This window comes from Silurus aristotelis, assembly GCF_946808225.1.
Source record: "Silurus aristotelis genome assembly, chromosome: 13".
In the NCBI taxonomy this organism is placed as follows: domain Eukaryota; kingdom Metazoa; phylum Chordata; class Actinopteri; order Siluriformes; family Siluridae; genus Silurus; species Silurus aristotelis.
This window is the reverse complement of record NC_139586.1, coordinates 21,577,628-21,593,152: the sequence shown is the minus strand read 5'-3', so window position 1 is coordinate 21,593,152 and position 15,525 is coordinate 21,577,628. Positions and strand designations below refer to the sequence as shown.

At 39.0% G+C, this 15,525-nt stretch overlaps 1 protein-coding gene across 1 annotated transcript in view; it reads left to right on the top strand.

Moving 5' to 3' along the window:
- Positions 1–15,525, top strand: part of efl1 (elongation factor like GTPase 1) — a 158,108-nt gene that overhangs the window by 6,024 nt on the left and 136,559 nt on the right. Inside the window, exons 7-12 of the mRNA XM_083559045.1 lie at positions 30–247; positions 4,161–4,284; positions 9,314–9,393; positions 9,802–9,938; positions 10,472–10,594; positions 13,624–13,723. Coding sequence (XP_083415171.1) covers positions 30–247; positions 4,161–4,284; positions 9,314–9,393; positions 9,802–9,938; positions 10,472–10,594; positions 13,624–13,723 — 782 coding nt within the window. The remainder of the gene's footprint in view (positions 1–29; positions 248–4,160; positions 4,285–9,313; positions 9,394–9,801; positions 9,939–10,471; positions 10,595–13,623; positions 13,724–15,525) is intronic.

The window sequence follows — 15,525 nt, the reverse complement described above, 5'->3', positions numbered from 1 at the left end:
ATCATGTGACTGAAGTGTGTGTCGCGCAGGTGAACGCCGTAACAGGCAGTTTGTTCACTTCTAAAGTCCTGGAGGAACGGGCAGAGAAGGAGGCCCAGGCCCATGAAGAGCATCCCAAGGTCGATTTAGGAGAGCAGGTTTATGACTGGAGCGCAGGCCTGGAGGAAACGGACGACTCGCATCTATATTTCAGCCCTGACCAGGGCAATGTGGTGTTTGCCAGCGCCATCGACTCCTGGGGCTTCAGGTACAACACACACTGCTCACACACACAGCTTGTCTTTAAGAATTATTGCAAAAAAAATATTGTTAGGACTTTTATTTCTGTCTGTTTTATACATTTACTCCAGCGTATTTGCAAACAAGTGAAGCTGGTAATCTATGTATATGCAAACATATTTAGGCGGAATCCAAGTGTGTTCACTACGACCCTCGTGTGGACCAGATAGGGACAGAGTTTTGGATTATCGCCCAAACATTTATATTGTAGTTGATTGTCATGCACATTTCAACCACTTGAAATGCTTGTCACATGTACATGAAAGCACAGTGAAATTACTTCTTCACATGTCCCCGCAATGTCAGGAAGCTGGGGTCAGAGTGCAGGGTTATCCATGATACAGTGCCCCAGGTACAAAGAGGTTTAAGGGCCTTGCTCAAGGGCCCCAAGAGTGGCAGCTTGGCGATACTGGGGCTTGAATCCCTTAGAACATAAAGCTTAGAACATAGACGTCCGCATCCGCAGTGCACATCCTTGTTGCAGTTCATCAAATATCCACTAGATGATGGTCTCTTCAAAGGTTTAATCTTTGGCAGCGCCCGTGTATGTCCTCTCCCGGCTATGTTTTGTTCTAACACAGTAATTTTACCTCTTTAATGTGTATAATTACAAATAGCCTGATATCGCTGGCTGCCACTAAAAGTGTAATAATAATGTTTACATTCCCAATACCCCCCCCATGTCAGGTTTCATGGTTTTAGAGACACTCTGTGAAAGCACTCAGGACTGAAGTACCATGTTTGATGGATCAGAGTTTTTCAAACTAACACTCTTTAGCAGTAAAGAACTGTGGATGTATTTAAAAAGAGCCGCTCAACTTTCTCAGTGCCTCCCTGTGTATGTGGTAATGCATTGGAGTCAAGATCTGAGAGTTTATTGTCATGTGTGCAGAAAATGTACGTCACAGTGACATTTTTACTCTGTGAAACCTCCAGCAGTTTTTTTTACCTAAATTATAAAAAATATATTGGGGGGAAGGAAAGAGGCATACATTACATATGTACAAAATTCCAATACCTATATAAAGTGTGTACGGTGTGGCGTTAACACGAAAGAGATGCACGTGCAAAGTCTTAGGTTGTTGTCGATGTTGTTATTCACATTGTAAAGGGGCGTATGAGTGCGCGCAGAGTATACAGAGGAAGCCTTTGTAGCCTGTGATGTTATTTGCGGTGTGTTTGTATAGGAAGGATGGGATAGTTGACACCTCTCAGGATCAGAGGGCAATCTGTATCTCAAAAAAATGCAAAAAATTGAAGAATACATTTTAATTTACAATACAGGCAGTCCGCCAAGCGACGATGGTTCAACTAAGTATTTTTCGAAATTACTACGTCGAGAGTGATAAAAACATTTTTGGTGTTTCAGAAGCCCGATTTTAGCTCTTGTTTCTTTCCTTTTTTTATCGGCATCGCCAGACAATGAAACTAGTTCGTGTGTGAAACTGTGTAGTTTATACATTTTGGTTGTGTAAATTGCTACTGATCCTCTGTGGCGACCCCTAATGGTAGCAGCCGAAAGAAGAAGAAGAAGAAATAAAGCTGAATTTATACTAAAACTCGAGATGAAATAAAAAAAAAAAAAAGGGGGAATAGTGAGTATGCGTATGCAGCATCTGAAGTTTTATCAATATTCTTGTGAAAGGAATCCATGGTACAAGATGTGGACATTAAGTAGCATATTGGATATACAGTACATATATTCTTTTGTTTCATAATACAACACAAATTCTCAAACCTTATTGGTTAAAAGGGTGTTGATTTCATTTTCTATACCAGCATGACATTAGTGAAGCTGTGAGGCAAACTGTATACTTACACAGTGGCTTATATGGCAGATGATCTACTTAAACAGATAAATCAAGTGGGTTATTGATTATATGGTGATGTTTATTTGTTATTTTTGGAAGTCTCCAATGTGAGGGCTTTTGCAAGCTGGATGGCTGGATGGTGTCAAAGGATCTTGCAGTTTCTTGATCTTATTACGTTCAAGAGAGGAAAAAGGGAAGGCTAGTGAGGGAATGGATGTTTATAGCTGCTATAATGTAAGTGATAACTGGAATTAAGTCATTTGGCCTTCCACAGTTTGTCAGTGTAATAGGAGAGGCATAAAACACTCCAGGACGTGCCGTTCTAGATGAAAAGTGGTCATTGACTGTCTTCCTATAATCACGCTCTGTTATATTCTACGCCTGACCCCGATAAATCACAATTGATCTCTCTCTTTTTTTTTTTCTTTTTTTTTATCACATCAATTCTAAGATTGTTCTGATTTTCCTACACCAACATACAAATGATCTGGAGATGTTTTCAGAATGCTGTTTATAGAATAGTCGATGTTTGACTTTATTGCATGCATCCACATTTCCACTTCTGCAAGGCCAGTGTTGTGCAGCTCTGTTCAGTATAAACTCTACAGGCAAGTCTCAGTGTGCTCTAATTCAAAAGTCTGCTTTTATTTCAGACTCCAATGCTGAAATATTTATCAAACAAGTCTACCCATTCTTCACCTAGAAGTTAAAATGTATATAAAGTGTGTTCTTATTGACTGGAGGCAGGATGGACGTGCAGGATTTCTTAAACTGCTGAAGCCAAGCAGTGCTTTTGGATAACTGTTGAAATAAGACCTTTGGAGCCGGCTATATCTATAGCTGTGTGATTACACCGGACCATTTACACGTTCGCAGACGGCATTTTTCCAGTCACCGCTATCAAAAGTAACACGCAGGGAATGCTTTTCCAGCAGTCTGAAGAAAAGTTCCAGCATGCTAACCACTAGGGCTGGGACGATTCACTAATCTGGCGATTCAATACTATCCCGATACTTTTGTGCCGATTCAATACATATTGCGATTCTGTAGCTACAAGGTCGAATGTCTTTGCAGATAAAAAGAGCAATCGACTCTGTGATGCGTTTTGCCTTCTCCGAAATGCATGGTAATTTACTGCCCGAAATTCAGTTTGGGATGGTGTCGAGCAAGGTGGGCACTTAAGTTGGTCGTATTGCCACATTATGCTATCACTGTATGGCAGAGTTTGCATACCATTTTAGTCATGTCCAGCGCAGCTCTTCCTGGCATTGTGTAAAATCCAAAGTGTTTCCACACTTGTGATTTAAAACGTGAAGGTGCAGAAACAATTTTTAAAGAGGTTTGCTCCCCTGCCTCTGCCATGGTTTTGCTTTCTCGCGCCAGCTTAAAACAGATACGACGTCATCTAATACAGACAACAACAAAATAGGTTTCGCCCTCTGTTGGAATAAAAGCGGTAATGTCTTTCCACCGCCTCTCTGGAAAAGTAAAATAATTAAACATATCGATTCTGAGGTAAACAAATCGATCTCAAAATCGTTTTAAAAAGAATCGCGATAGTTTGGTGAATCGATTTTTTTTCTCCCATCCCTAATAAACGCCCCCCAAAAATTAGCACGGATGTAAATAAAATTGTTCTTAATTTCAGGACAGCGATCTTTTTTCATTTTGTTCAAACATCTGACCTGCAATTAGTTAGTTTCTTAGGAAGATCTTAAATGCTTTTTAGGGAAAGTCTGATTTAGCTAGCTAGCTAGTAGCTTGGCGATACCAGGTCTTGAACCCCCAACCTACTTATCAGTAACTCAATGCCTTAACCACTGAGCGACCACATCCCCTAAAGAGTTTGATTACTTGCATCGATCTGTTGCAGAACAGACTGTATGTGTGTCTATTATTGCTTTATTGAACAGTAAAATTAATATACACTGTTATTTATTAAAATACAATTTTGCTTGTACTGTTTATAGCAGTATGATTTATATGCAATCATTATTATTTTTCTAATATAAAATGTATGTGATTTTACAACTTGTGCAGATGAACATTACAATAACATTTTTATTCTAGCATTCATCAGTTTGCACAGATCTACAGCCAGAAGATGGGAATCCGTGTCCAACTTTTACAGAAGACCCTGTGGGGGGATTACTACCTGAACGTCAAAGCCAAAAAGATCATGAAGGGAGCACAGGTACAGTAGAGTTGTGTTAGTTCATAAGCATTTGTTGTCTGAGATGGAAAACTTGCACACTGCCAGTGTGGTGTAAAAGCCCGTTTGATCACTATGACATTCAGGCACTGCATCGAATGGGCCCCAAATTAAAAGAAATTGTTTCCTCTTATTTACTTTAAAAAAAAAATTTTATTCCATAAATCAAGACGAGACTACACATACTGGTAAAAAAAAAATTGTGTGATGGTTGAAAACCAATAATATACACTATAGGACAAAACAGTGGACACCTGAACATAAGATTCTATAATAACCTCCATTGTGGGAAGATGTTCCACTAGATATTGGAGTGCAGTTGTGGAGACGTTTGCTCATTCAGCCACAAGAGTGTTCGTTATTTCAGGCACTGATGTAGAGTCAGAAGGCAGTCAGTCTTCCAATTAATCCCAAATGTGTTCGTGTTAAACAGGGTAGAGGTAAGCGCTCTATAGCAGGCCATTCCAGATCTTCCACAATGTCAATCATGCATTCATTGTGTATATATATGTGTGTTTATAATATGGTACTACCATCACCATTATTATTAATAACAATGATTATAATTAAGAGTGTATTCTATGTGCCATATGATGAATATGGACTAACAAAATGTGGGACTGAGCATAATGATAATCATCACCACAATTTTTTTTTTTATTTCTCCCACGCCATGAGGCACATTGGGCAGCAAGGGCCTGATTGCCTACTTGACGTTTCCGTAGCAGTTTTGTTACAAGGTCGGGTTGTAAGCCCAATGCCTTCCTCCACCTTTTGCAGCCGGGATTGGGACTGTCCATAGTGGAGTACCGTAATTTCCAGACTATTATGCACACCCAAATATAAGCCGTACCCACTGAATTTTACGAAGATTTTCATTTTGAACATAAATAAGCCGTACCTGTCTATAAGCCGCATTGCCTGCATTGAAACTAATGAACTTTACACAGGCTTTAACGAAAGACAGTGTCTGTTACACGGCTTGTATCTAAACAGTAGCCTACCAAGAAAGTCATTGTTCACTGTCTTCCTCCTTCCTTTCACAACAATTTCACTCGGGAGTTTATCTTTTGGCATCGTCGTGCGTTTAAAAATCACCATCGGTGAAGCTTTTCTCCCGATGCCATGCAGCTCAGAACACAGGTGAAGTGCGGTGTTTTCATGCCCGGTTGTTTTCAGCATGACTAATGATTCGCATTTCCTGTTGACAGTCAGAGTGAGCGGCAGGTCAAACTTCAGAGGAACCTCATCCATATTTATGATGTGGTGTGGCCCGATTCAGTGGGAGCGCATCTGATTTAATATAAAGAGTTTCATTGGTTCACCTGAACCCGTTCAGCAATTTCATTGGTGTAATTTTATGGGGCTCAGTTTTTTGGCGTGAAGCTTGGTAAACCGGGAAAAACCATAAATTAGCCGCTTCATTGTTTAAGCATTGGTTCAAAGAGTGGGGAAAAAAGTGGCGGCTTATAGTCCGGAAAATACGGTACTTTATCGCAATTCCCACAACTAAACACCCATGGGGTGTCCTAAGTCCAATGCCTTAACCATTAGGCTCCCACCTCCCCATCAACATCATATAATATAACATCAAATAATAATTAGTAAATCCACTTTTCTTCATTTCTCTATTTTTGGTACATCGTGTCATCTGGATGGTTGGAAATATAGACATATAAATTTGAGCTCATATCCCCCGCCCTGTGTGTAAGAGTGCGGAAGGGGGGTGGTGGTGTTGGGATGAGTGGTCTAAAGTGTGATGTGACAGTAACAATCCTCTGTTTAGCCATCATGCTTTTCAAGTACCATTTAGGACATCCACTCATCTCGCTTTCCAGACTCGGTTATGCTAATGGACAGCACTTTTCCCTCCTAAAACTGCACTATATGGCCTTGAGGGGACACACATAAATACATGCGCACACACACACACACACACACACACTTGCAGTGGAGGTCTCATTAGCATCCAGCTCAAACCATAGGGCAAAATGAAGCAGAGATAATAGACTGGACACAGATCACCACTTAGCTGAACATCTGCACTAACTCCACTAATAACATTCATGGCATACTTCTCTATCATCCTTTTTTCCCCTTACTCACATCTGAGGCCATTTAAATAGTGGGTAATTCTGATATTAAATAAAAGAATATCTAAAACGGGAGCTTTTAAGGCTATAAAGATGTAAAAATATTTATGCAAATAGAGCATAGGTAAATATAATGACATTCTTTTGATGCTTATGTTCCTTTAGAGCACAGAGCTGTAAAATCTTGAATCCAAAGCATGGGGGGGTGTGTGTGTGTGTGTGTGTGTGTGTGTGTGTGTGTGTGTGTGTGTGTGTGTATACACTTGCATAGTTACATCGAGCATGTGGCAGATTGAAAACATGTAATCATAGTGTCAGCTAGTGTGAGAAAACATTAGCTCTGGAAGTTTTCCGGACAGCGAGTAAACTTTTCGTTTATTTTTTTTATTTTAATTTTGAATAAATGTGTCTTGATTGAGGAAAACGACCGGCCCTAACAGTGAACCTCATCACAAGTTAATCCTACTTCCTTGAACTAATGTAAGCCTGATAATCGTGTGGCTCTTCAATAGATAATCCCTGAATACACATCGTACAGAAAGATATCCAAGACTATCCGTTTGCTGTCGTTTCTCCTAGACTAATCAGTCAGGCTGATTATTCTGCTCCGACAGCCATGTGACATTTTCTTTATCATTATGCAGACAGGATGTATGACCTCTAGTCAAACGCATTGATCCTATAGGCTTAGGTGACTGTTTTAAGTAATTTTGTCTCTGGACGACCACATATTTAAAGCTGAATTTGCATTATTGAACTGCAGCAGATAGCAGGGCCAGTTGGAGGAAGACCCAGGGCAAGAATTCAATGAATGAGGTGGAGGATAGTCAGATATTTAGAGGAGGATAGTCAGTTTGGGTTGAGCGGATAGTTAGACTACTGTAAGTCTAACGTTCTATACACATGTGGTGAAGCAAAAAGAATCTCAGAACAAATGAGTCTTACATTGTTCTACAATGAATTAAGGGCTCATCCATACTGGATAGTAGATAGAAAAATTGGAAAAAGACCAGTCAAGGACAAGACAGACAGTCAAGCGAAATGTCTGTCTGTCTGTCTGTCTGTCTGTCTGTCTGTCTGTCTGTCTGTCTGTCTGTCTGTCTGTCTGTCTGTCTGTCTGTCTGTCTGTCTGTCTATATAAGGGCTGTCAAAAGTAACACATTAAGGTAAATTCATTTTAACGCCACATGTTAACCCGTGATTAACGCAGCGCGCATTTCTGTTTGACCATTTTTTATTTAACTTCACAGACACATAAATAAAACAACCTGAATCTCAGTAAATAATTGACTCACAAATGTAATAAATATATTAATAGAAAGTATGAAATGTCTACTTTTAAATAAACCAACACACATCGAACAAATATTGTCTGATTATATAATCCGTATGAAAGTTAAAAGTAGTACAGTTTCTTCAGTATCACCTCATCAACTGTCTGTGTGAAAACAGCAAAAGTTTCATCTGGTGTCCTGAGGATTTAAGTCATTTAAAACACCATAATTAAATTAAAACACTTATGCTCAATGTTGAGTATAGTTTGCCCATGACCATGTTGATTAGAGTATTAAAAACTTGAAATGTCAGCATTTAAGATACAAAAATGTGCGATTATGTTGAGGTTAATCACGAATAAATATTTTATATATATATATAAAAATTGTGATGCTAGACGACTGGGTCAGAGCATCTCCAAAACTGTAGCTCTTGTGGGATGTTCCTGGTCTGCAGTGGTCAATATATTTCAAAAGTGCTCAAAGGAAGGAACAGTGGTGAATCGGCGGCCAAGGCTCATTGATGCATGTGGGGAGCAAAGGCTGTCCCTTGTGGTCCAATTCAACAGATGAGCTTCTGTAGCTCAAACTGCTGAAGAATTTAATACTGTTAATGTATGAAGGGTCAGGACTGTTATGGCAGCAAAAGGGGACCAACACAATATTAGGCAGGTGGTCATAACGTTTTGACTGATCGGTGGCCATGAAATTATGCCTAGTCCGTGTGTGTGTGTGTGTGTGTGTGTGTGTGTGTGTGTATATCAAATTATCAATGTGCAACACCATCACTGAAGGCAATGTGACTTACATCTCTATGGGTAGACTACGATACAGTACATTTAAAGATAAATATGAAGCAGCGACGGATGCAATACGATTTACTACGTATTGATGTACTACAATGCAGTTTTGAATTTGATTCAACACAATGTGATTCATTGGGAAAAATATGATGCTATACAATTCGATATAGTACACATATTTCGCTTTTATTTCTAAGGCTTAGACAGACAGCAAATTATACATTTACTTGTAAATGCAGTGCCTTCTGACGTCTAATTCCTGGCCTTAATCAGGCCTTTGTAGTGGAAACAAAAAAGATTAAATAACAGGCGTTCTGAAAGCATATATGAATCTTGTGGTCACGTGTCCACAACCATTTGTCCATCTAGTGTATAATAGCACACAGTTAACCTGTTTATTATTTATATATTATATTGGTTGGGGTTTTAGATGATATGGAATCTCAGATAACCAGAAGAAGAATGTTGAATATAATAGAATACTTTAGAGCTGGCATTGGTGTATGAGCCGTGCTGTTTTAGAAAATAAATCGACTCCCTCTAAACTGGTCTAAACTTTTATCATTTCCTATTGCGGTAAATGTATTTAATGATTTCTATTAAGTTTGTGGCAACAGATGTGAACAGATTCTTGATTTATACTCCATTTTTGGCTCTGGACAGTTGTGGTCAGATGTAATAAACACAGTTTTCACGTAATAAACATGTGGCAACACATCAGCTGAGTAATGGATGAAGTAAAGAGCTGGCTGATTTAGAAACCTTTTTGACGATTTGTTGGGTGCTACTGCTCATGTGACGATCCAATGATTTGCTTGCCTTCTGTCTCTTTTCTCTTCAGTCCAAAGGCAAAAAACCGCTTTTTGTCCAGCTGGTCCTGGACAATATCTGGAGTTTATACGACGCTGTGGTCATCAGACGGTAACAAGCCAAATCAATGTGTTTTTATTAAAACCTTAAATGAGCTGTTTGTGCATTTATACTAAACTCGTTACTTATTTATGCATGCGATCTGAACTAAATACACACGTGAGACCTTTGCTGTTAATGTTACCATGGCAACAAATAGCCTGTCTTGCTACTTCAATTTAATAATGATTGAATAATTATAAAATATTTGAGTGTCTATTTGTGTCTGCTTATAGTCCTTGTCTAAGTTGTATGTTTAGTGTATTTGTACATATCTTCCATCGTTCTTCAATTCTTCTTCCCCTCATCTTCCTATTAGATCTTTATTCAGTGCAGTGTAAATGTCCCAATGATCATTGATTGTATGTTAATTGCTGTCAATATCTGCCACTCAATTCTCTAAATATTGTTTTAACATAGAGACAAAGAGAAGGTGGAGAAAATGGTGACCTCGTTGGGGTTAAAGGTCATGGCCCGTGACCTTCGTCACTCCGACCCGAAAGTGCTTCTGAGTGCCATCTGCAGTCAGTGGTTGCCCCTGTCTCAGGCGGTGCTCTGTATCCTTTTCCACAGCACCTTTACTGCTACATGGTTTTCTTCCTTTATTGACCTTTTTGGCTGTAATCAGTAGGAATGGACCGCAAGTCTACTGCTAACTATTATAAATGAGTCTGATCTCTCACTCGTATACATTTAATCATTGCAGGCTGGTTTACCAACAACTATGAAAAGGACACATGCTCTTTGAATTGGTAGAAATATGTTGATACTTTAGCAGAAGTTTCTGTGAAGATCTAGCCGACTTGTGAAGAGTTTTCTTGCGCACATCCTCAGCACCTGCCTCAACACAGGCAGCTGAAATGGAGGAGCTTCCTTCCACACAGTGTGTAATTAACACCTTCTCACACACACACACACACACACACACACACACACACACACACACACACACACACACACACACACACAGAGGCAACAGGTGCCCTGTGCTCTTTACACCACCAGATTTACCATTCATTCCCAGCTGTGTGTGTGTGTGTGTTTGGATATATAGCGCCACATCAGTGTTTTTTTTAACCACACGTCTCAGCAATGGTCTGTGAGAAGTTGCCATCTCCCACTGAGATGAGCTCTGAGAGGGTGGAGAAGCTGATGAGCGTGGGCATGCGCAGGTTCGACTCCCTGCCTGAAAAAACTCAGCAGCTGAAAAAAGGTGAGTGAAAGTGAGACAGGTGTGAGAGGTGACGAGAAACACGGGCAGGTCAGTGAAATCCCGGACAGATGGAGAGATGCGAAGAGGAAACAAATAAGTTAAGAACACACAATTGGACCACAAATTCCACAGGAAATTAAATGTTGGCAAATAGAGAGAACAGATAACGATTCTATTGTAATAACGGAGGGAGGAGAAGTGAGTGAGTGGGAGGATGCTGAGTCAGAGTGATGAGATGTGTAAGTGAATTTACACTCCATAAACACTTCACTCTGTTACACGGTGTACTGCAGTCCCCGGAAGGAAAGGAGAAAAAAAAAAAAAGAAATAGGTGAGAAATAAGGAAAAAGGAAAAATTCGAAGGAAGGAAGGAAGGAAAATGGGTGGAGAGGAAAGAATAAAAGGAAAAATTTAAAAGAAAGAGAAAGAAAAAAGGATGGGAGGAAGGAAAGGAAGGAAGGAAGGAAAATGGGTGGAGAGGAAAGAATAAAAGGAAAAATGTAAAAGAAAGAGAAAGAAAAAAGGATGGGAGTGAAGAAAGGAAAGAAAGAAAGGAAGAAAGGAAAGAAAGAAAGGAAGGAAAGAAAGAAAGAAAGAAAGAAAGAAAGAAAGAGAAAGAAAGAAAGAAAGAAAGAAAGAAAGAAAGAAAGAAAGAAAGAAAGAAAGAAAGAAAGAAAGAAAGGTGTTTAAAGGGTAACAAGAAATTAAAGTTGGAAGGAAGGAAAAATCAGAGAAGGGAAGGTGAGAAGAAATAGATGTCAAAAAAGAAAAGAAATAGAAAGTAAGTATAAAGGAAAAAAGGGCAAAAGTTGAAAGAATGAAAAAAGAAACATACAGATGTTGAGGAGAAGTAAGGAAAGGGTGGGAATAAGGAAGAAATGAAAAATGACAAAAATGAATGAATTAAAGAATGAAGTGATGAATAAAATGTAACTAAAACCACCTGTAAGAGCTAAAAAGAAGCCTCTGTTTCTGTTATTTACTTTCAGTCCACATGGTCTAAACAAACAGCTTGCAAACGTCATTACACAGAGGAATAACTTTCATCCAAATGAACTTAAAGATTTTCCTACATTTTTCACTTCCCTTATTGGCTTTGATTGTAAACAGAAATTTGTCCATCTCCATGGCGCAAAATATTTATTGAGCGTAGAGAAAGAAGAGGATTGTGGGAGATTGGAATAGTCGGTCGGTCGGCCACTTCCGCTCCATCTCATGTAAACCGTATCTTAATGGTGTTGGCTTTGTGCACAGGAACGTTGTCATTCTGGAACAGGTTTGGGTCTCCTAGTTCAAGTGAAGGGAAATGCTATGCTAATGCACCCAAAGATCGACTTCGTGGTAACAAACAACAGTGTATTTTTTTCTTAATCAGGCTTTATTTGCTTATAGTCTTATTTTTAATGTTGTATCATTCCTGTGTTAATACCAGTGGCTTTTCATTCGTGGTGTGAATGTGAGTGTGATGTAAAGACAAACTTGATCTTCCCTGCCCAGGCTGAACTGGATGCTGTGTTTATCTTCACTGTCATTTTTTTCCTCTCCTTTCTCCTTAGACACTGTCATGTTCTCTTTTCTTCTTTTGTTCACCTCTCCTTTCTCCATAGACATGTGTTGAGCAACGCACCTGCACTTTTTGCACTATCTGACCAGTTTGCCATATGTGTCTGCATAAAGAAATCCCCTCAATGATTAGACTCTAGACCCTGATCTTTTATTGCCTCTATGACAGTGACCTTTTTATGAAGACCGACATTTTATGAAGACTTTTATATTACTGTCAAGCGTGTTATTTTGGAAGGCACCAGCCCACTTGCTGTTAAAAGTTAAATGAAACTGCCATGTGCTTCTAGAGTGTTTATAGAGTGAGGAATGAGGAATAAACAGAGCAGTGTGTCTGCTGTGAAACAGGGACAGCCACATGCATGCAGTGAATTGGTGCTGCAGTGTAAATAGGTGTGTTATGCTGCATAAAAGGATTGAGGTTTACAATCGAAAATGTATTTATCATTTAAATATTTATTATTCCACCACCACTGCTGCCACTAATATTTTTACTATTTCCATCACCACTACATAACTACTATCACAACTATTTCACTACTACTGCTGCCATTAATACTCCTACTACTACTACCACTATAACTACTATCACTACTATTCCACCACTACTGCTGCCACTAATACTCCTACTGCTTCTACCACTACTGCTGCCACCAATACTCCTATTACTTCCACCACCACCACTACTACCACTATTAACTACTATCACTACAATTTCACCACTTCTGCTGCCGCTAATCTTCCTACTATAACTACTTTTACTACTATTCCACCACTACTGCTGCCACTAATACTCCTACTGTTTCTACCACTACTGCTGCTACCAATACTCCTACTACTTCCGCCACCACTACTACTACCACTATAACTACTATCACTACAATTCCACCAGTACTGCTGCCATTAATACTCCTACTACTTCCACCACCACGACTATTACTACCACTATAACTATCACTACTATTCCTCAACTACTGCTGCCACTTACACTCCTACTTTCACCACCATAAACCCTACTACTATTATAACTATAACACTATTATTAACATCACTGCTTCTGCCACAAACACCCATAGTATTACTATTACCAACACCACTAATATAAATGTATTTTTATATAAAAAAATAAAAAATGAAAAAATATATATTACTTGAGATGCAGGTACGTAGACAGATTGAGGCATTTCCTTATTATTATGTCATATTGTGCTGCAAGTCCTTACCCCTGAACTCTAACAGGGCAATGAAAAACCTATAGCAAAACTCACAAATAAACCAGATAAGCAGCTAAAGTTTGTGTTATCGCTAGTGTTCATTTATCACCTGGCTGAGCAAACTGCCGGTGTAACAAACATACATAATATAATAGGGATTTTGCCGAATCCTCACATTGCGTCATATCGCATTAGCCATATGTCAAAAAACCTGGGCATGGATCATGTTTTTTATTGTTTCTTTCCCTACAGCATTCTTGGAGTGTGCCAGTGAAGAATCCGCTCCAGTCATCGTGTTTGTGTCGAAGATGTTTGCTGTGGACTCAAAAGCCCTGCCGCAGAACAAACAAAGGTGTGTAGTCACTCGATGCCACTTTGTGCATGTGTGTTTTTAGTGTTATTGTATGGATATTTGATAAGTAAAAATAGGATCTCTGTTGCAGGTTGTGTGTGTGTGTGTGTGTGTGTGTGTGTGTGTGTGTGTGTGTGTGTGTGTGTGTGTGTGTGTGTGTGTTTTATGTGTGTTAGAGAGAGATAAATAGATGTATGCTGTCTTTGGCTCTTTTCTCTAGTGGATAAAATTTCAAAGTGGCCCTGATCACAGGCAGGTGCATGCAGGAGTGCCAGGGGCTTAAATAATAGGTGTGTGTGTGTGTGTGTGTGTGTGTGTGTGTGTGTGTGTGTGTGTGTGTGTGTGTGTGTGTGTGTGTGTGTGTGTGTGTGTGTGTGTGTGTGTGTGTGTGTGTGTGTGTGTGTGTGTGTGTGTGTGTGTGTGTGGATTCAACAAACTTGGTTTAATGAAGCCTGGCCAAAAAACGATCTAGGAACCGATCGATACTGCACCATTTCCTTTGTGTGTGTGTGCGCGCTCGCATGTGCATCTATGTGTATTTCTCAGATACTAGGCTGAATCGGTGTGTTCTCCTAAGTGCCAGTGCTGTTGTCCACTCTGATCATGATCTCAGCATGTCTAGTCCTGCTTTAACCTCTGACAGCCTGCTTGTGTATAAACCCCAGTAAGAGACAGGCATCTGTTCATTTCCCAGTTTGTTTATTTCCCACGCTGAGCTGTGAGTCCAACGACAGGCTCAGGAGTTCAGATCGTCTCCATTTTATGCAAATCTCTATGACTGGCTCCAGTAAATTCTCTGGATCGCTCTGTTCTGTAACTTAACTTCCTGTCTCTGTTTACTTCTCTTCAGAACCGCAGTCTTATCTTTACCTGGGATTCATTACTAGATTAAAATGCGCTGAAGAGATTAAAGAGATTGTGATTCGATCTGCACAGTTCATAAAAAAGTCAGTTGTATGTACTTAGAACTGCTGCACCAATGCAACCCTGAATTAATAATACGTGTCACGGCAGGACTTGGGTTTCGAAGCCCCAGGCCTATTTACCTACATCAGTACCTGACTTTACAAACATACTTTGGTGGAAAGAGCACAATCTTCCCATAAAAGTGAGGTTTTTATTCAAGGTTGACCGATTCATTGGTTTTGCCGATTAAGCAGCACCGATTGTTGATTGCTGGAACCATTAGCTATCGGAAAAATCCATACCGATAGTTTTTCCGGGTTGCGTTATAAAGTACGAGAACGGCCTCTAGAGATAAATCACTGAAGACACGTGCTGTTTATAACTTTTTCAACTTTTTTTTTTTATTTCTTGGAGTGTTACTTTTTGTTTCATGTCTTTTTATTTTTCTCAATATTTATTAATATAAGTAATATTCATATTTATTTCATTCAGCACATTTTCATAGTCAGTACTGTTTTTTTTCCTTTTTTTATTCAGTATCCCATCTAGCAATCGGTATCGGTAAAAAATCTGTAAAATCGGTCAACCTCTATTAATTATAACAGTGAATGGGGACTAAATAAACTAACAAAAAATACATATGAATCATATGATCAGGTGTCCACAAAAGTTTGCCTACTGTATGTGTGTGTGTGTGTATGTATGTATGTATGTATGTATGTATGTATGTATGTATGTATGTATGTATGTATATATATATATATATATATATATATATATATATATATATATATATATATATATATATATATATATATATATATATATATATATATATATATATATATATATATATAATGTATGTATGTATGTATATATATATGTATGTATGTATG